This window comes from Drosophila miranda, chromosome 2 (assembly GCF_003369915.1).
Source record: "Drosophila miranda strain MSH22 chromosome 2, D.miranda_PacBio2.1, whole genome shotgun sequence".
Lineage (NCBI taxonomy): Eukaryota > Metazoa > Arthropoda > Insecta > Diptera > Drosophilidae > Drosophila > Drosophila miranda.
This window is the reverse complement of record NC_046675.1, coordinates 4,009,600-4,029,038: the sequence shown is the minus strand read 5'-3', so window position 1 is coordinate 4,029,038 and position 19,439 is coordinate 4,009,600. Positions and strand designations below refer to the sequence as shown.

Below are 19,439 nucleotides of genomic sequence, written 5' to 3'. Positions count from 1 at the left end.
TGATGCGTGTACAGGCCTTTGTATACCCTATTTCGCTAATATAATTTGAAGGTCCTGTTTCTGAACTGTTTTTAAAACGTAATTCATAAAGAAATTTTCTCAAATTTATATGTTTTAGACATATTTATTCCCGTGCCAAATCTATATGTAGAATCCGGGTATATGGGACGGAAATTATTAAAAAAAATTTGAATAAACAATTCAAGCGGAACTTGAGAATTATTAAAAAAAACTTTAAATCAACAATTCATGCAGAACTTGAGAAGGTAATTTTTGAAAATAACATAAAAAGCGAGTACAAATTGTTTGATTTGCACGGATTCCCAATTGGATAGGGAGTTGCGCGTCAGTTGATTTTGACCTTAAAGAAGTTGGAGAGACCATATAAATCCAATTTTTTCCAGGTACAAGTGAGCTGTATAAATAGGGTGCCTTAAATGGGAACTAGACATTCGTATTCAGCGATTAGTTCAAACCATAATGAAGCTCTACCTAGGACTCCTTCTGGCCGTTGTCTTGCCGCTTCTTATATCTGCAAAGAGGGCGGATCCCCCACTCGGACCTTATGCCGAAAATTAAAAGAAAAGATTATAGAACTTTCTGTACCCTTATGTCATTAAAATGAACAATATGTGAGCTTGGCTTGGTCATCCTGAATGTATATAAATCAAAATGCGCGCCAAACAATCGATTAGTGCTAACTCCAGCAACTCAAGAGACAATGTCGCCAGGTGGCGCCTAATACCACAGCCGTTACGTTTGAACATCAATTTAAATCAAGCACTAAGATTAAGTCATCTTATTATCTTAAGCACAGCGCGTATGCCTTGGACAGGAGTCAAGCTGCTCCCAAACAGGTACGTTATGTAAATACAATTAGCTGCAATGTTGGTTTAATTAGTTAGAATTTCGGAATTACATAATTACAATCAAGATTGCGTGAAGAACGAGTTCTGCGGATCAACTTCTGAGCTTATGCCCCGCATGCAAACGACTGCGCTCGGAGTAGATCTTGTTATTGTCGCATATCGTGGACTCGCTTCAGTTTGGTTTGGTTTTGAGTGGTATGGTGTGGTGTGTCTGTGGCTGTGGCTGGGTACCTAGGACTTGGTCGTGGCAACAGTTTGAGATAATTATTTTGATATGACAAGCGGAAATGGCGTTAACATGTTGCAACTTCTGCCTCCAACAACGATACTACAACTGTGTGCCACTGATAGCCAGACACTTGTCCGTGCTTTTGGCTTAAGAAATGGCACATTTAGACAAACGAATGTTATCCGACATTTGATTGCGGTAACTGTTATCTGCATTACCGCCTAGTGGAGGCCAACAAAGCAATTTCCATTGATGAAGGCCATAAAAATTCAATGCCTTGCCGTCGGGCCCAGCCTCAGCCACACGCGTCCTGGCGGCTTTCGACAGTAATCAGTTGACGGCATTTGTCATAAAAGTGATTTATGTGTGTTTCATTCTCTGGTCTGTGGCTACTACAAAACTACAAGTCATTAAATCTACTTAAGCCGCGCACTCAATACGACAGACCAGACCCTCGTTCTCGTACGTACGCATTCTGATGGGCATACGATACGGGTGAAAAGTTCAACGTACGTGAGTCAGCAGCAGCAGCGGCAGCCGGCAAACGCAGGAAGGCGTAAGCCGCGAAAACAATTATGCGGCAGAGTCGCCAAAAAAAACAACAGAAACAGAAAAAAATATGGGAAATTAAGTGAAGAGAAGAAAAGCCAAACAACATTATTTATGCGGCAGTTTGAAGGTGTGCGCCACATCTCCCATTATATCTGCGACTTTTTGTCGTTGTTAAGATTATTATTATTATTATTCTTGTTACTTATTACGACCTGGCGCTGGGCTTATAAATATGTATGTATCTGTATCTGAATTTTGAATCTCTGCCAAATGAGATATTGCGCATGCGCACGATCGCCTCGCTTCCGTTTCCATTTCTCGCCGGTGCAGATCTTTCGCAAAGGGTTCGTTCGCAGTGAGAGAACACGATCAGGCTTATGTCTTATGGCTTATGGCTTATATAATTAGCAGACGACTGCGGTGCTGGCTCAAGAGTCTCGTTCTTCGCCGTCGCCCAAAATTTGCCAGACACTCGCCCCACCTTTTTGTGGCTCACATCTACCTTTGTCAAAGTCAACAAACTGAACAGAGAACAGAGCCCAGACAACAGACAGCAGACAGTACCGCCTCTTTGTCGCTTCTTTGTCTGATTCAGTGGAGAGGTCGTGGAGTAGTAAAGACCCTTGAGTGCATTTAAAAATCAGTCAATATTTATTTATTAAAACAAAATCGTACATGCACTTAAACCTAGCATTGATATTTGCCATAATTTATTGCTTTCCGCAGATGCTTAGCAGCTAAAATGCAGTTCGGAATGGTCCGTCCCCGGTATTGATGCAGTGGGGACCATGGACCATCCCGACGCTGTTATTGTATTCTTTGCGTTTATAAAAATAGATTTCACACGCCCAACTGTTGGACAGCAAATGCGGTCGAGTATTATACAAGGACTGCCATTACAATCCTAGTCGAAACTGGACGGAAGTGTTCTAAAGTAGAAGTAGAAGTTAAATAGGGGAATAGGAATAGAAGCCCGCAAGGCGGGGAGCTATGGGCTGATTAGATTATGATATGATGTTGTGATAGAACTGCGGCTTGCTCTGGTGCTCCTTGATGACATAGAAGCCCTTGGGCTTCCCATTGCCGGCGAAGTACTTGTGGAAACTCTGCTTGCTGACCGCCTGCGAGGGGGCATAGTATGTGGGCGACTTCGGTTTGAGGGACTTCTTGTACTTGGACTTGCCGCTGCTGGTGGTGATTGATTTCTCCATGGTCTCATTTTCCCAGGGCTTGCGCCAGGTTGGTATATTCTCGATGTCCAGCAGCCGGTTGCGGTCTGATGCCGAGACGTGGGCAAAGTGCGGCTTCTTCTGCAGTGCCTGCTTCAGCACCGGCAGGTTCCAGTGGTAGATGCGACCCGGCCGACCATTCGAGCTGAAGGGAAATGAGACCTGCAATTGAAAAACTCACTGATTAGACAACATTACGCACGGACAGGACTGGACTGGACTGGACTCGCGACTCGCGACTCGTAGACTGGCGTCCCATAAATCAGCTCGGGACACGGAGTACGGACTGGCTGGCGTCTATATTAGGCTCAACGGTGATCAGTGACTAGTGGCTAGTGGTGGCTGGTGGCTGGTGGCTGCTCTGTGGGACTGACTCTAACAAATTGCATTTTTAATTGAAGCTCGGAGTTGGTTAATGGCTTGCATATTAATTTCTGGTTCATGTGGCATCACTCCAAAGAGCCAAACCTCCAGCAGGAGTCGTGAGAGCGTAATAATTTTCGTGCCTCTGTTCGGGAAGCATCCACATGTTGCCTGCCTGCTGGATGTTCCCTGTTTTCTGTCCCACATCCACTGACATTGACACTTGCCGCATTAATTCTGCACACACAACAAACCCAAGCCCCAACAGCAACAGCTACAAGCCAAAAGGCAATGTTTTACAACTGGGAATGCGGCATACACTTGCTCGACTAAGGGATACCCAGTGGACAGACAGAATGACAGCTGGAGAGCAGAGAGGGAAAACCCTATGTCAATGCTATTTATAGGCCTGCCCAAGATACCCATTTTGGGAATACAACAAATTATGTGGAACTGCAGCTTGGAGAGGGAGCTGCAGTTGCAGTTGAAGCTTGTATGTCGGTCGGCCATCATCAGCAGTTCAGCAGCTCAGCAGCTGAGGTCCAACTTTAGTCTTGGTTTTACTTACAAGTATTTCCCGTCTATATGGGTGACTACCATGACTGCACGTCTCCATGTCTCCCATGTCTGTTGCCATCGGCCCAAATGGGTAATCCATTTTCTGCTTCTCTCTTTCGACATCTTCTTTGGTTTCTACTGCATCTCTCTATCTCTCTCTCTCTCTTTTGCAATTTGTTTTATGCGCATGCGCGGCCGATGTTTATCACCAGTTGCCCAGAACCAGAGTCGAGAGTCAACATCAGAGCCAGAACCCAGAACCCAGAAACCCCCAGCCAACCCATGTGGCTTGGCTGGCCATCCATCGAGCCAGTTCTGGCCAAGAGGGAGACGCGAGTGCGAGTGCGAGTGCGAGTGCATTGCTGGCATTGTGTGCGTCTATGGTGTAACCTAATGGAATCCCGTTTACCTTTTTCCCGTTAGCTTTCAACGCCGACGCCTCCGTTGCGGTTGTGGTTGCCGCTGCCGCTGCTGCTGCGGCTTCTGCTGCTGCCTTGGCCGGTGCTTGTGTGGCAGATCTTCTCGAGGCTGCTGCCACTGCCGCCGCTTCCATCTTCTTGGGTGCGTTGCCTTTTTGGCTGCTGCTGCTGCTGCTGCTGCCGATCGGTGGTGCATTGTGTGGCACGGCATTGGGTCCTGCATAGTAGTGCATATTTGGCGGCAATTTGATGATGAACATGTGTGAATCATCGCGCGAGGCATGGCGTCGTGACTCAACGGCCAAACGTTTCCGGTTGTGGCTGTTGGGAGCCTTCACCTTCATGAAGCCCATTTGGCTGCAACACAGAGGGGAAAGAGGCAAACAGAGAGTGTAACAGAGGTTAGCCGCCAAGCAGAAGATGGTTGCAGGCAGAGAGCGGGAGAGAGGTATTTCCATGAATATTTCATTATGTAATTTATGGCCTTAGTGCCGGGCACAAAAACAGTGCTTTAATTAAGCCCAAAATAAGAGGCGTGCAACATTTGTCCCCCTCCCCTGCCCTGCCTCCACTGGCTACTCACCCGAGGAGCTTCTTATTGAGGCCATGTGCGCTTCTGGCCAGCTGCTTCTTCTGCTGCTTGGCCCCTGTTACAGCCACTCCTTGTTGCAGTTGCAGTTGCAGCGTCTGCTGGTGTTTGTCCTGCTGCTGCCTCTTGATTTTGTGCATGTGCGCCACATCCTTGGCCAGTGCCGAACGACTGCTGCTGCTGCTGCTGCCCTGCGCCGCGGCAGCTAGACAAACGAGACAGCAGAATCTGAACAGAAATAAAATGAAATTACTTTTATGGCTGTCGTTTTATACGCTGGCATTATTTGCTGTTGTATTTTATGTGCGAAATTCTAGAGGGGATTAGGCTCCATGCGGTTTTGATTGGACCCTGCTGACCAGGCACCAGGCACTCCATACCACCAGCTCCCTACTCCCGGCTTCTGCTCCTGCTCCTTCACAGGGTTCAGGGTCAATCAGTCGGCAAAGGCGGCAGGCTTTGACAAGTGGCCCGGACTTCAGGTCTTCATTATGTTCCCTTTTTTTATTTTAGCTCTTTTTTTGTCGAGGGGTAAAGTGTAACCCAAGAGATGACTTTAACAGAGGGGCCCGCCCTCTTTGAAATTGTACACCTTCGGACGCACGGATGGACACTGCCTGCCCCAGAGACCAGTGGGGGTTTTCCGAGGAAGAGGGGTTCCCGTTCTGGTTCCTCTGGTGTGGCAGTGTCAAGTAATGATACCAGCACGGAAGAAAGCGTACAACAAAGCAGATAAAAATGCAAATAAGCACGTACAATTACAGCACACTAGTGATAGAGTAGGAAAGAAGATAGAAAGAGCTTGGTGAGGGAAATGGAGAGCGATCAGAGATGGAGAGCTGGGAAATGGGAAACCCATGAAGGCGTGAGAGCATTAGATGAAATTCCAAGCTCTAACTATCTCCCAGGGTGTTCCAATCACTGATACGGGGGCCTGAGAAGGATAGTATATCAGTAGTATAATGTACTACACTGAGCGAAAAGACTACACATAGAAATGAGTTAAATAAAATGAAATGGATTTACAAACATTATAGTATAGGTTATCTATCTAACAGAAAGATATATCCATAAGATATATTTATACGTTTTTAAACCTTAAAAGCCTACGCACTATTCTGGATATTTTATCTGGGTGCAATTTTTTCCCTCAGTGTTCGATTTACAGCACTCCGAATGGCATGCCATGGAATGGCTTAGGTCAGCGTTTGACAAACTGTTCCCAGAGAACCATCGAGAGCCTCTTAAGAGAGATCTTCCCATTGGATACTTTGTCAAGTCAAGAAATGTTATTGACCGACTAAGCAGTTGGCTTTTAGCGTCTTCGTTTTTAGTTTTCCGTTTCTTTTTTTTTTTCGAGGTACTTCAATCGCCTCTTGGCTCTTGGCGGTCTCTGGTCGACACAAATTATAATGGAAATTGGCCAAGTTTTATGCAATAAATGTAACCGAAGGCCACAAGACGTGCATGGCATTTCTGAGCCTCGGTCTCGGTCTGAGTCGCGCACTCCACATAATGCATGCAAAGAGGAGCCTTAGAAGAAGAAGCTGCATAAATTCCAAGTGGGAAGACACAAGGCACACAAAGGAAGCCATGCCTCTGGGCGGGATTAGAGGCACGCTGATGGATGGTCGGGCCGGGCCGGGCCGGGCCGGGTCGGAGCTCCAATCCTCTCTCCTCCAATCGATTTTTGTATGTTTTTGTGCATGGATTGCAAATCCAATCGAAAGGCGCTCAAATCAACACGTATTTAGCAGGGGCCACCACATGCTGCTGCCGAGGTCCAGACCCAACTTCATCCAAACACCCGAGGCAGGGACTCAAACTCCGGCTCCGACTCCAACTCCTGCCACATGGCCTTTGTATCCTCTGTGTCTGTGTGTCTGTGGTTTTTGTGGCCATTTTCATGTTAACTTCGAATTGATAAATTGCAGAATAAGTGAATGCATTTTTGTTGCTGTTGCTGCTGCCGCTGCTGTCGCTTCTGCTGTCGTCCTGCCTCCATCCCTATCCCGTACCACTACAGAGTGCAACATATGCGGCATTTTTGAATTATTAATGAATCGCCAGCACAAAGGAGCCCGCAAGCCATACACACAAACAGCAGGAACAACATGGAACCACCGACCTGGGCAGCCACGGGGAGCGATGCACAGATTGCGTGTTGTGTTGGATATTTAAAGACAAATTTCAAAATTACAAAAGGGTTTCGTGTGAAAATTCGATTGGAAGTAGGAAACTTAGTAGGTTGTTCATTAGAATTCCATGAATCCATTCAGTCATATATCATTACAGCTCCGCCAGCCATCAACCTAATATTCCCACATAACAAATAAAAATTTTGTTTGTCAAAATTGAAAAGTTGAGAATTTTGAGCGAATACCAATAAGATACAATGGGACGCAATCTGAATATACAAATCGATTTGAAGAAGCTGCTGGCAAAGTCCATGGCCGATGGTCCAAGTGGCAGTCACCATGGCCACTGGCGAGTGCCGTGCGGCAAAGTGAGGTAAGTGTGAACGGGGCTCTTGAAGCCAGGACGGATGGACTCATGTCGCCCCCCTTAGATATGCCGTGCATTATACCATGAAGAATGGTCTACTCACAATTCTACACATAAGGAGGAGGAGGTGTACTCCCAGCCGGTTGAGTCGCATTGCAAAGCGTCTCCGGCGGTTGATGCAGGCAAAGAAAACACCACAAGTGACCTTTAAGAATAGAGGCACCAAAAAGCGTGAATATAGTAAAGTCCAGAAGACCAAAAGCAGCCAAACCCTTGATCCAGCGATGATCCAGAATACCAAAGGCAGTCAGACTATTGATCCGGTGATGATTCAGGAAACCAAAGGCAGCCAAACGATTGATCCAACTATGATCCAGAAGACCAACGGCAGCCAAACTGATCCGACAACCATTCAGGAGACGAAAGGCAGCCAAACCCCCTGTTCCTCGATGAACCAAGGGACTAAGGCCAGTCAAGCACCAGAGTCTCAAACGATTCTGGAAACCACAGGCAGCCAAACATCTGATCCGATCATGATCCAAGACAACAAAGCCATCGAAGAAAAGTCCATCGGTAGCCAGGGACAGGCTCCGAATTGCAATACCATATCCACGCAATGGATTCCTAATACAGGAGACAGTGGCAATCAAACTAGCCCGGATATCTGCTGTGTGGGCATCCAGACAGTGCGGGGAAATAACTGCGTGGCCGTGCAAACCACGACTAATAACCGATCCTTGCACAGCCAGACCACGACCACATACGTTGAGGCAGAGGTACAGAAGCCGCTCTTAGATGCCTTGAACGTAATCCACCAAAACTTTCAAAACCTAACTGGCCTCATCGAAAACGACATGATGCACACACTCAATCAGCTGATGGAGTTCACTCTAATGGAGGTGAAGGAGCTACGATTAGAAGCCGATCGGCACAAAGAGGGGTTAGTAGAGCCACCGACCACACCCACGCCGTCGTGCGAACAGATCGGGGATACACTTCCAGTGGAAGAGCCGGGGTGCGAACAGATCGGGGATACACTTCCAGTGGTGAAGGCTCCTTCGGAAAAGGCGGACAAGGCTAAGGCCAAATGCCAGATGAGAAGGTATTAAACGACTATTTACACTTGAGTTTAAACTCCATAACGATACTCATTCGATAAACATAACCATAAAAATTCCTCCAATCAACCGAATAGTCTCCACTCTGCTCTTAGGATAGCCTCTGAGTCTGCAAGGAAGCGTCGTTTTGGTCTCAGCTATACCAAAAAGCTTGTAAAAGCGCCACACTGCAGTCAACCAAGGCTCTGGATGCCCATCGAGTAGGTGACTCAGAGGCGACCCAGTCGACACACAGTAATCCATAGATTTCCCTACCCTTTCCCAGCTGCCATGAGTACAGCACGCAGACCGATGACTTGGAGGAGCTGAAGGTCTTGTTCACCGGCACAGACGCATTCACCCAGACCGAGAAGAAGCGGCGGGGCTGGATGAATTTGGTATATAACTAAAAAGGAAGGAAGCCACGGACACTGCCGGACCCTACTCCTCCTCACAGACAGACAGACAGACAGACACATACAGACACCAGACTTACCCGAGCAACCAGGCCGCAGCATATGTCCTCACCATTGTTGCACTCATATCTCTCGTTGAACTTCTTCTTTAATTTTTTTCGTTTGGTTTTGTCACTTTTTCGTTTGCAAGTTAAATCAGAGACGACGACTCCCAATCTGTGCGGCTGTATTTGTGGCTGTGGCGCCAAACGGCTGGCCAATGCATCTATGAGAATCGCGTGCAGCTTTGGGATGCGGAATCCGGGACCCGTATGATATATAGCCAAAGAGTTCGCAAATAAACCCGCAGACACGTCCGCACACGATAAAATCTCGCAAAAGACTGAATGGACGAGGCCGGCCAACGTTGCCGAAGCCACCTCTCCCTGGATGATGTTGGGTATTTCAGCTTTGTGGCAGCTCGTGCATTGTGGCAATGACAAAACTTGTTTAGTTAAACCAACTGTGGGAGGCACACTCTCACCTGAATAGCCCCGTGATCTGATTCCCCTTTACAAAATGTTAATTAGTTTACAAATAAAATTATAATGTTATCATGAAAAAGAAGTACAATGCATGTCTTTAAGATTGAAATTAAAAACTATTAATTGGAACTGATTTCAAAAGTTTTACCTCTTATGAAAAGATGAATCGATAAAAAAGTTGTATTTTTAAGGTACTATTCGAGGATTTATCAACGTAATTTATTCATATATTTCATCTAGGAATTTGTTCCTCATCTATAGCCTTGCTCTTAGCTTTATTTAACCAAAAATTATTCGCTGAAAAGTTGATATATTTTAATCTTCGAAGATCCATATGTATTCCAATATCAAATCAATTTTTCGTAGGTAAACCTTCTTCTGTATTTCGAGTATACGAGCATTTATAGGGCATACATGGATCGTTCTTACCATAACACCTCTAGGGACTTTTCTTTCTTCTTTGCCTTTGGGTTCGGTTCGTGGAGTGGCTTCGACTTTGACTTCGACTTGGTCTTGAGGAGGTTCGGCTTTTTGTTTACGTTCCCGTTCCGTTCTACCGTCGTCGGTATTTTGCATACCACAAACAACAACAGCACAAAAGTCACGCTTAACGACTGTGACGTCGTCGCGACTTGGCCTGGCCCATACTCTCCCCTCCTCCTGCTTCCACCCTCTACCTGTACCTATCCCACTCTTCTGAGTCGGGATCGGGCCGGCTTCTAAAAGCCAAACCAAATAATAAACATGCAAGTGCCGCATGGCGTGGCATAGAAAAGAGTGGCAGCCGAAAACTCGGGGAAAACTCGGGGTGTGACTGCCAGAGACATCTTTGACAGGGGAATCATGGATCGGGGAAGGGGACCAGCCACACGGAATCCAGGAGTAGCCCCGACAGTCGCTTGTTAGCTGATTGATTATTATCCTGGCCATGGGAAACGCCTCCCTCGAAAAAGGGGTTGCAGTTTAATTGAGATTTATTTATGTTACGAGTTTTTTTGTTTTTTGCGGAGCCAAGACAAAAGATTTGTGGTCCTCATCCAGGTTCCATTCCCACTCCCAAACTCAGCTCCCGCTCCCAGGCTCACATCAACAGCCACGTCCATAATAACGAGCAAACAATGCGCAACGTTCCTGGGTTCTGGCAATATTTGGACAGTGGGCAATTGAAGAACTCAACTCCAATTGTGTTGCTGCTGTTGTTGTTGTTACTGCGGTTCGAACACCCTATGAAAGGATAGTTCATTATGGTGTGTGCTCTGGATTCGGCAAACGTCTATCTGTGTCTAAAAAATCTTTTCGAAACTCTTGTTGCCAAAATTGTAAATGTATTGCCATCACATTGGGTTTTAAATATTATACATATATCGCCCATAGAACGTTGTAACTGAAAGGAGTTTCTAAGGTTTCGGCAATAGATGATCCAATTTTAAAGCCAACTTTTTTAATTGTATTTCAATATTCTCGTAGTTCTAGGAATTCTATACCTTCAAGGGTATCTTTTGTTTCGACCCCAAAAACTGTCCTTTCGCTCTTGTTATCGCCAATGTTGCTGTTGCTTTCAATGTTGTTGTGCGGTGGCCAGAGAGGCACTTCAGCAGCAGGAGCACAAAGAGTCGGCCAACGGTTTGGTTTGGGTTGAAAATTGGGCGGACGCCGCCTGCTTGTTATTGTCAATTGTTGGCTATGAGTGGCAGTGGCAGTGGCAGTAGAAGTTTCTGCTGTTGTTGGACAAGTTAACAGATTGCAATTGCAGGTGATGTACGAGTATGTGTGCCTGTATCTGAGTCTGACTCTGACTCTACCTCTGATTGTGGGTGTGGGTGACATTCTAACTGTCTGCTCTATTGCCTGGAATGTGTGCTGTTCTCTAACCCCAAAAACCAGGTCCCCATTGCCCATTGCAATCCGTTCAGTTTCATTGATTTTGGCCTACGATTTTGAGTTGGAGGCTAAGTGGCATGTTGCGATCTACTCATACCGCAATTTGGAGCAGGGCTGGGGCTGCAATCTGGCCTGCTTACTGCTTTAAGTGCTTGAATCCCAATTCCAGGCCCACATCCAAAGTCCACGCCCCCCTTCATGTTCAGGTCGTTATGCCCAATTAGGCAACGTTAAAGTTACGCTTTACGTTCGTTCGTTCTATAAAGCGTTGCCTTGGAAAACTTTCACTTGAACTCCTGGGACAATGGCTGACAATGCGCAGACTTGTACAAAAACAGACACCCAACAAAAATGGCGCAGACAACAAAAGTGCAACAAAAACAACAGCTAAATGGCGTCTGCTTCCTTCCGGTCTAGCGCCAAATGATTGAGTTGGGACCCACACAAGAACGAGCAGTCCCAGTACCCAGTATCCATTCCTGCATTCATTCCCTGGGATGCCCCACCAGCAAACATGGGGGGAAAAAATCGAAAAGAGAGAATTCCTTTATGTTAGTCGACGACTGTTCATAAAGCTGCCATAAAAAAGCATGCCGAAAGCCAATCATTTCCCAGAAGTACCTGACTTGTACTTGCAAATTTTTACAAGAGTCTGCCAATGATTAATGTCAATAGATGCCGGCAAATGCCTGGAAAATGCTGAAATCATTCAAGAAAGCTTGAAAGTAGAGAGCCACAGAGGAGGGGCTATGTGGGTCGTGAACCTGCACGTACCCCAACCGAATAGAATTGAGGACAGCGGCAGCATCTCTGGAAACGGCAACAGCCATGGGCCACATCTATGATCCGCAAGCGTCGTGTGGGAGCAGAAGTTCAACTGGTGCTGTTTCTGGTCAAGTGATCGCTGTGCAGCGGAGGATAACCTCGATAAGTTGAAAATTGCCCAGGCAGGCAGACCAGGCAGACCCCATGGAGGCTGCAATTATGGGGCTGCTGCCATGAGGCAGCAATTTGGTGGGGAGCGAAAATCGGGGCACACCTCCATGGGGCACACGATAATTAGCCGATCTAATGAGGAATTTGAAAGTGGCAACGCCTGCTCTTGCTCCTGCAGCAGCACACACCCCGTGTGATATGACAAATATACCATTTCGTTTTTAGCCATGCCACACATGTCCGTCCAGCATTTTCACCGCTGTCCCGGTCGGCGGCGGCCTTTTCCTAAGGTCTCTGTTAGTTAAGTGCCACGTCACCCGCTGGGCACCGCGCATGCGCAACCAATGTGACAGACAGGTGAGTGGGACGCGGCGGTAATCGCGCTTGAGTGACGAACTGGCATCGCCATGCAAAGCCAGGAAAAACCTTTGGCTTGGGAAAAATCGTCTCGGGGTTTGAGGTCTAGAGCACGCGATTCAAAAACTAATGGAATGCTGCTCCCGGCTACCACTCGAGGGTCATTGTCGTCGCATGCAGACTTAAAGAGCCATGCAGTTGTCAATTTCGCGTGGCAGCGGCGGCGGCGGCGGCGGCGGCGGCGAGCCTCTAATTCAATTAACAGTCAACCCAACTTGATGCATTCTCGGCCCCACACACAGCACAGCCACTAAGACACCAACAACTGCTGAATTCCTGGCGACGGGCGACTGCAATTTAGGTAACGGCAATTCTGCATTTAAGCCATATTTGGCGGGTTCTGGTAAGTGTCTCCGTCTCCTCCTGCAGTTGCTCCTCCAGTGATTGACAGCCGCAAGAAAACTCGTGGAAATTGAGGTGTTGACGGATTGTCAACCGAAAAGGATTTGGCAGATTAATACCATACAGTAGCAACTCCACGGCAACGAGGACAAGCTGGTCACCCTCTTTGGAGTCATTCAGGCCCTGGTCAGCTTCGTGCAGCTAGGACAGGATGCCATCACGTCCATACATGCGGGCGGCATCAAGTTCGCCTTCATGCAGCAATGCTATTTCAAAAAGTTGTGGCTCCAAATTCATAAAAAAAAGTTCCGTTAATGATATATCCAACAAAAAATCATTTTCTTATATATGCGCCAGTCCAGAAAAATATAAAATATATTTTCAAAATCTTGGAAGGATGGAAGGTTTTGCCGTATGCCAGTTATTCCACCATCCGTCTGGGATGTTCCTAAACCACACGTTTCTTTGCGATAGTTAGCTGATGGTTTTCAAATGCAACCCTAAAAAGCAATGAATGGCAATAAAAAATAGTTCGCGCCTAGACATATTTCAAATTGTAATTCGAATTTAAAATCGTTGAAATACAAAGACAATACAAAATGAAGAGACCAAAAAATGAGCACCAGGAAACAAAGCGAGTGATACTCCAAACCAATTTCCAAACAGAGCTGCTGAAATTTATATTTATATTGCTGCAATGATTGCGGAGAGTACCGGGTACGTGGTTCGTCAAGGGGATTTGTTACCAGAAAACGTATGCCCGCCCTGTCTAGACGATGCTGTGAATGCATTTAATTTTAAGAGAACCCAGGAGCAGAGCCATTAGCTCCATGTCTCACGGGTGGAGAAGAATAAAGAAAACCACTCGTAACGATCAGGAAGACGAGAACGAACAAACCCAACCGTCAGATGGAAGAAGCGATCAGTCAAGCAATTTTGAAAGCGATTCAAAAAGGATAAGTCATAATTTCGACACTCGGCAGAAATTGATTACGTTAATACACGGCAAAAGTCAGTCTCTTAACGTATGCAAGCCATAAGTGCGAGTGAAAGGCACATAGTGAGTGTGAGTGAGATATGTTGGCATATGTTGATGTCGATTAACCCTTTTCAGGCCCGTGGGGTTTAAAATTTCCTATTATAATACGAAGAGGTGAAGTTTTTTTTATAGTTTTAATTTTAATAATTTTGAAATTGCAAGCAAACGTTGCTTCTGGCTTTGCATGATATTTTTTGTTAAGGTTGTCGGCCTCAACCATTTCCCGATGATAGACAGAGACCGATTAACACATTGTAGACGAAAATTGAATAATTTTAGCACAGTTTTGGTAGATATCGTGGTCTTTTTTTAAGTTAAGATAAAGTATAAGACCTTCAAGACTACATTTTATTATTACTATTCTTTTTATTATTTTCCACACTTAAATCAAAGTTGATATCCTGTTTAAATAAAGGGGGCCTTAGTGAGCTAAATTTCGATAATTTCGATAACATCAAATTTTAACAATTGAGCGAAAATTTCTAGAAAAGAAGAAAATAAATTATTAAAAAGCCTCAGAATTGGTGTAAAAATGACGTCGTTGGATCCGGCGCCAAACAAGACATGGGAATTATCCCTTTACGAGCTGCAGCGCAAGCCGCAGGAGATAATCACAGACAGCACGGAGATAGCAGTTTCACCCCGGAGTCTCCACAGCGAGCTAATGTGTCCCATTTGCTTGGATATGCTGAAGAAGACAATGACTACTAAGGAGTGCTTGCATCGCTTCTGCTCGGACTGCATTGTGACCGCACTGCGGTCCGGAAACAAGGAGTGCCCAACATGCCGGAAGAAACTCGTTTCCAAGCGCTCCCTGCGCGCCGACCCCAACTTTGATTTGCTCATCTCGAAGATCTATCCCAGTCGTGAGGAATACGAGGCCATTCAGGAGAAGGTGATGGCGAAGTTCAATCAAACGCAGTCCCAGCAGGCCTTGGTCAACTCGATCAACGAGGGCATCAAGCTACAGTCTCAAAACCGACCACAGCGCTTCCGCACCAAGGGCAGCGGCGGAGCCGGAGGAGGAGGCGGAGGCAATGGTAATGGTGGTGGTGGGGCAGGCGGGGTTGGGGGTAGCGCTGTTGGTTCTGGCGTGGGTCGCAATGCCTCTAATCAATTAAATGTCCACGATACAGCGTCCAATGACAGCAACAGCAACACGAACAGCATCGACCGCGAAAATCGGGATCCCGGGCACTCTGGAACTTCAGCAACTTCGGCGAATACCAGCACCTCCAATGTGGCGCCTGCCACCTCATCGGCCACTACTGGCGCCAGCACATCCGCCAACCGTATGCAGGTGGACGATGCCTCGAATCCTCCCTCAGTGCGGAGCACACCTTCGCCAGTTCCATCCAATTCAAGCAGTTCCAAGCCCAAGCGTGCTATGTCCGTGCTGACCTCGGAGCGGTCCGAAGAGTCTGAGTCAGACTCTCAGATGGATTGTCGCACAGAGGGCGACTCCATCGACACGGAGGGCGAGGGCAACGGTGAACTGGGCATCAATGATGAAATCGAACTGGTCTTCAAGCCGCATCCCACAGAGATGTCTGCCGATAACCAATTGATTAGGGCGCTCAAGGAGAACTGCGTGCGTTACATCAAGACCACAGCCAATGCAACTGTGGATCATCTCAGCAAGTATCTGGCCATGCGCCTGACCCTTGATTTGGGCGCCGATCTGCCGGAAGCATGCCGCCTGCTCAACTTTTGCATCTATGTCGCTCCCCAGCCACAGCAGTTGGTCATTCTGAATGGCAACCAGACGTTGCATCAGGTCAACGATAAGTTCTGGAAGGTAAGTAGCCAATCAAGCAGCATGTATATCATAATCGAATCTTTTGCTAATCTTTATCCTTCTTTGTCTCGATTTGCAGGTGAACAAGCCCATGGAAATGTATTACTCATGGAAGAAAACCTAAGAGGGGTACTCTAAGAGCACTTTAGTATTAAGTCGTTTATTTCGGAACTAGAAATATACATAGTTTTGTAGCAATAGTGCTCAACAAGAATATATAAAGAACTAAACTAAATAAAAAATACATTTACTCGTAAGTCAACAGATAACTTTGTTCGTTGTTCTATTTGTGATGCGAATTTTTATGAGGCATTTTGTTAGCTAGCACTTATGCAAGTCACAATTGCATTGCTTGTCGCTGAAGTTATGGGACGCGTTTCGGTCCGTTGCACGGAGACACGAAATGTGGGTGAGTTAAGATTAGTGTGATGTGGAGATTGTGGAGGGCATCAAGGCACTGCTAACTAAATAGACGACGAGGTTTAGTGCGGTTCTAAAAGGTACCATTTTGACTTTGGTATGTACGTAGTAATATGAACACAAGAAGCACCAATTGTAGCTTGTGGATTTCCCAAATATATCATTTCGGAACTCGCCGCATCTTGTCCCGTATGGCGTCTCGGAAATCTCGAAAATCGCTGCTGGCCTCAATCTCGTTGCGGCATTTGCCCTGGATGCGATAAAGACCGAGACTTATGTCCGTACGTTGACCGCTGAGCATGCGTTTGGACAGATCCTGCTCCAAGTCATAGGGAAGCCCCAAATCACAGAGTTCGTCCACTTCATCCTGGGTAAAAGTACGTTGTTCCTCCTGCAGAAATTCCGCACACTTTTCGTAGATTTCCAAATATTGTTCAGCCTCGTTTTTGTCGCCGGACCGTCTCAGCTCCATGAAGCGGCGCAGCAGCTTTGTGGCCTCGGCATCTAGTAGTGTTTCGTGGACACTGTTTGTCAGCGTGTAGATGCGGTGCACTTCCTCGACGGTCATGTCACTGCATCCGCAGAAGCACTTGACCAGTCTCACGACCTTTTCCTGTTTTTTTTGCCATGATTAATCAACACGTTGGCGCTCTGTCAATTGCATATAGACGTACCTTATAGGAACAACTCGCCATATCGAAACTAATGCTCAGTATTCCACCTTCACGATAAATAGAGCCTACAGCTATAAACTGTATGCAGTGTGAATAGGAACAAATACAATATGTTTGCAAGAAAATGGATTTGCAAATATCTATCAGCACCAGTGCTGCCAACTTTTCAACAGGAAATATAATGTTTGTGACTTGAAAAAAAGCTTAAAAGTTTCAGAAAAATCGCTTAATTAATGGTTTTAACAAGTTTTTATTAAAGTGATACTTAATGTTTTTAACAGTACTTCCATTAACTCATTTAGCTCTACGGGATTAGCCGCAGTTGGCCTTCAAAAAACGACAGATCTGACGGGAAAAAGCAAAATCGGCAGCACTGGTCAGCACCGGCACGCTATCGCTTTTTCACGGGTATATCGATTGAGAATAGATTTGAACCATATGTGTAAACAAAGTCTATCCAAAACCAAGCATCTGGACCAAATTCCATTTCAATTTTCGTTTGCGGGGGTTTTCCCTTTTTTTTTTTTGTTAAAAGATAAATCGAGTTTAATTGAAGTATATCACAGCAAAAATGTTTTTCTAGCTTGAGAAATAATTTGTTTGTACGTATTAAGATAATGGATAATGAATTCAACAACGGTTCCAGACGTGTGCAATTAAAAATACTAAACGGGTCTCTCGACCATAGGTAATAGGATTCAGACTTTATTGCAAACATGCACTTGTCAGCTATAAATGTGAATATATAGTTAAGGAATATGAAATGGAATTGGGTAACTCCTACAACTTTGACTTGAGCGCCTTCATGAGCTTCTCCAGCTTGAGGGCCTTCTGGAAATCTCCGCTAATCTTTAGCTTGCCAGTCATGTAGGCTGGTGCTGCCTTTAATTTCCCCGAAAACATGTCGAAAAAGTTAGTCGAGTTCATCGTGAGCGTTGCGTCGGGAGTGGCTGGTGGTGTGCCGGAGCCGCAGGAGCCTGAACCATTTTTCAAGTCCAAGTACCAGGTTCCCTGCTCAGCGCCGCTAATGTTGAACTGGAAGACGGCCTGCGTCTTGGAGACAATCTCGGTAGATAGAAGAGATTCAATCTTCTGGAAAAGTTGAGGTATTTTGCCGCTATCACTGCCTGCAGTGGGAGTGGATGCACCAGCTGCAGCAGCTAGTGTTTCAGCTGTCGCTCCCTTGGCCTCCACAAAGAAGTCAACCATTAGGTTGTCAGCGTTCTCGGGGACGCAGGCGTAGCGCTTGAGATCTTTGATCCCGGCTGCCTCAAGCACTTCATCATCGACAAAGAATTGACCAGTAAATTGCTTGGGCTCTCTCGACAGAATGGCATACGCGGCATCAGCCATGATCTCGGGCTTGCGCGACCACTGGGCCGATTCAGAACCAGTAAGCATTTCAATGGCAGCAGTCAGAATAGCAGTGCGGGGCCAGAGCGCGTTGACGGCAATGCCATCGTTTTTAAACTCCTCCGCCATTCCCAAAACACACATGGACATGCCGTACTTGGCCATCGTATAGGCCACATGTGGACCAAACCACTTTGGCAGCATGCTCAGCGGTGGCGAGATGTTGAGTATGTGGGCGTGGTTGCTCTTCTTCAAGTACGGCAGGCACTCCTTGGACACCAAGAAAGTTCCCCTGGTGTTAATGTTGTGCATAAGGTCGTACCGCTTCATATCTGTGTTGGGTGTGTTGGTCAGGGAGATCGCACTAGCCTGAAAAATTTGTAAAAATCGTGGTGATATGCCCTCTGATTTAATAGATAGTAGTATCATATATACACACATTGTTGACGACAATGTCGATGCCCCCGAATTTGGCCACTGCCTCCTGAATGGCGGTCCGAACCTGGACCTCATCGCGAACATCGACAATGCAGGGGTGGGCCCGTCCGCCGGCTTTCTCGATCTCCTCGGCCGCTGAGTAAATGGTGCCGGGCAGCTTTGGATGTGGCTCGGCTGTCTTGGCCGCCACCACAATGTTAGCACCATCACGAGCCGCCTTCAAGGCAATTTCCTTGCCGATTCCTCTCGAGGCTCCCGTAATGAAGAGGGTGCGCCCTGCTAGCTTTCCCGAGTTGATCATGTTGGGTGTGTGCTAATTTTTAAACCGTTTGCTTTGAAAAGTAAATACACTGTCACCGTTTCGCGTCGAAAAGCCAGAGAAAGTCCAAAGTGCAATCAGATTTGATCCAACAACAGGTCCAACGACCAGGCAGCGGCCGGCAGCAGCATAAAGGTTCGGGTATAGACAACTTTTTGCTGCTCTGCTCTCGCTCCGAGAAATGTTCTACAAAAGAGTCGCATTTGACGATAAAAGATTTTCTATGTGCTCTTCTTAAAAGGAATATTCTAGTTAATTTAATTAATTAATTAAAACCACGCATTCCTTTACACTTCAGGTAAAGCCAGTCAGACCAATTATGGGGAAAGTAAATACGAGAAAATGCGAGAGAAATATATGCACCTATTTTTGTAGGAGATCTCGAGGCAGCGCAGCGGCAGATCGTCATTTTCGAGTATAAGCAACTTTTTGGTGCTCTACACAGGTCATTCTAGGCAATCTATCGTCGATA

The 19,439-nt window shown here is 46.3% G+C and overlaps 5 protein-coding genes and 1 long non-coding RNA gene across 8 annotated transcripts; 3 read left to right on the top strand and 3 right to left on the bottom strand.

Moving 5' to 3' along the window:
* The first annotated feature begins 251 nt into the window (after positions 1–251).
* Positions 252–949, top strand: LOC108157397. Its single transcript, XR_001775187.1, has 3 exons — positions 252–266; positions 405–857; positions 935–949. It is a non-coding gene; the product is annotated as an uncharacterized LOC108157397 (long non-coding RNA).
* A 1,329-nt stretch (positions 950–2,278) lies between these two features.
* LOC108157396 lies at positions 2,279–9,297 on the bottom strand. Its single transcript, XM_017289436.2, has 4 exons — positions 8,907–9,297; positions 4,803–5,036; positions 4,210–4,576; positions 2,279–3,041 (listed from the first exon to the last, which is right to left on the bottom strand). Exons 1-4 carry the CDS (start codon positions 8,951–8,953, stop codon positions 2,655–2,657), a joined length of 1,035 nt encoding a protein of 344 aa, XP_017144925.1. The 5' UTR covers positions 8,954–9,297; the 3' UTR covers positions 2,279–2,654.
* Positions 7,091–9,422, top strand: LOC117187270. 2 transcript variants are annotated; one of them, XM_033389605.1, is made up of 4 exons: positions 7,091–7,319; positions 7,378–8,415; positions 8,509–8,631; positions 8,697–9,422. In XM_033389605.1, exons 1-4 carry the CDS (start codon positions 7,204–7,206, stop codon positions 8,818–8,820), a joined length of 1,401 nt encoding a protein of 466 aa, XP_033245496.1. In that variant the 5' UTR covers positions 7,091–7,203; the 3' UTR covers positions 8,821–9,422. The 2 variants fall into 2 exon arrangements, with proteins under 2 accessions (XP_033245496.1, XP_033245497.1); XM_033389606.1 differs by having other exon boundaries at positions 7,104–7,319; positions 8,527–8,631.
* Positions 9,423–14,389: 4,967 nt separating this feature from the next.
* On the top strand, positions 14,390–16,020 carry LOC108156696 (E3 ubiquitin-protein ligase RING1). 2 transcript variants are annotated; one of them, XM_017288343.2, is made up of 3 exons: positions 14,390–15,005; positions 15,102–15,763; positions 15,843–16,020. In XM_017288343.2, exons 1-3 carry the CDS (start codon positions 14,498–14,500, stop codon positions 15,885–15,887), a joined length of 1,215 nt encoding a protein of 404 aa, XP_017143832.1. In that variant the 5' UTR covers positions 14,390–14,497; the 3' UTR covers positions 15,888–16,020. The 2 variants fall into 2 exon arrangements, with proteins under 2 accessions (XP_017143832.1, XP_017143831.1); XM_017288342.2 differs by having other exon boundaries at positions 14,390–15,763.
* A 3-nt stretch (positions 16,021–16,023) lies between these two features.
* Positions 16,024–17,043, bottom strand: LOC108156698. Its single transcript, XM_017288345.2, has 2 exons — positions 16,858–17,043; positions 16,024–16,796 (listed from the first exon to the last, which is right to left on the bottom strand). Exons 1-2 carry the CDS (start codon positions 16,876–16,878, stop codon positions 16,344–16,346), a joined length of 474 nt encoding a protein of 157 aa, XP_017143834.1. The 5' UTR covers positions 16,879–17,043; the 3' UTR covers positions 16,024–16,343.
* Positions 17,044–17,546: 503 nt separating this feature from the next.
* On the bottom strand, positions 17,547–19,125 carry LOC108156697 (hydroxysteroid dehydrogenase-like protein 2). The gene is made up of 2 exons (XM_033389110.1): positions 18,650–19,125; positions 17,547–18,579 (listed from the first exon to the last, which is right to left on the bottom strand). Exons 1-2 carry the CDS (start codon positions 18,947–18,949, stop codon positions 17,638–17,640), a joined length of 1,242 nt encoding a protein of 413 aa, XP_033245001.1. The 5' UTR covers positions 18,950–19,125; the 3' UTR covers positions 17,547–17,637.
* Between the last annotated feature and the right edge of the window lie 314 nt (positions 19,126–19,439).

Excerpts from the sequence above, each read along its gene's own strand:
- LOC117187270 (XM_033389605.1), top strand. The coding sequence starts at position 7,204 with ATGGGACGCAATCTGAATATACAAATCGATTTGAAGAAGCTGCTGGCA. Across the intron at positions 7,320-7,377 it reads GTGCCGTGCGGCAAAGTGAG|ATATGCCGTGCATTATACCA; the intron begins GTAAGTGTGAAC and ends CGCCCCCCTTAG. Across the intron at positions 8,632-8,696 it reads AGGCTCTGGATGCCCATCGA|CTGCCATGAGTACAGCACGC; the intron begins GTAGGTGACTCA and ends ACCCTTTCCCAG.
- LOC108156696 (XM_017288342.2), top strand. The coding sequence starts at position 14,498 with ATGACGTCGTTGGATCCGGCGCCAAACAAGACATGGGAATTATCCCTT. Across the intron at positions 15,764-15,842 it reads TCAACGATAAGTTCTGGAAG|GTGAACAAGCCCATGGAAAT; the intron begins GTAAGTAGCCAA and ends CTCGATTTGCAG.
- LOC108156697 (XM_033389110.1), bottom strand. The coding sequence starts at position 18,949 with ATGATCAACTCGGGAAAGCTAGCAGGGCGCACCCTCTTCATTACGGGA. Across the intron at positions 18,580-18,649 it reads TCGACATTGTCGTCAACAAT|GCTAGTGCGATCTCCCTGAC; the intron begins GTGTGTATATAT and ends CAAATTTTTCAG.
- LOC108156698 (XM_017288345.2), bottom strand. The coding sequence starts at position 16,878 with ATGGCGAGTTGTTCCTATAAG. Across the intron at positions 16,797-16,857 it reads TGGCGAGTTGTTCCTATAAG|GAAAAGGTCGTGAGACTGGT; the intron begins GTACGTCTATAT and ends CAAAAAAAACAG.
- LOC108157396 (XM_017289436.2), bottom strand. The coding sequence starts at position 8,953 with ATGAGTGCAACAATGGTGAGGACATATGCTGCGGCCTGGTTGCTCGG. Across the intron at positions 4,577-4,802 it reads CTCAATAAGAAGCTCCTCGG|CCAAATGGGCTTCATGAAGG; the intron begins GTGAGTAGCCAG and ends TCTGTGTTGCAG. Across the intron at positions 3,042-4,209 it reads TGAAAGCTAACGGGAAAAAG|GTCTCATTTCCCTTCAGCTC; the intron begins GTAAACGGGATT and ends TTTCAATTGCAG.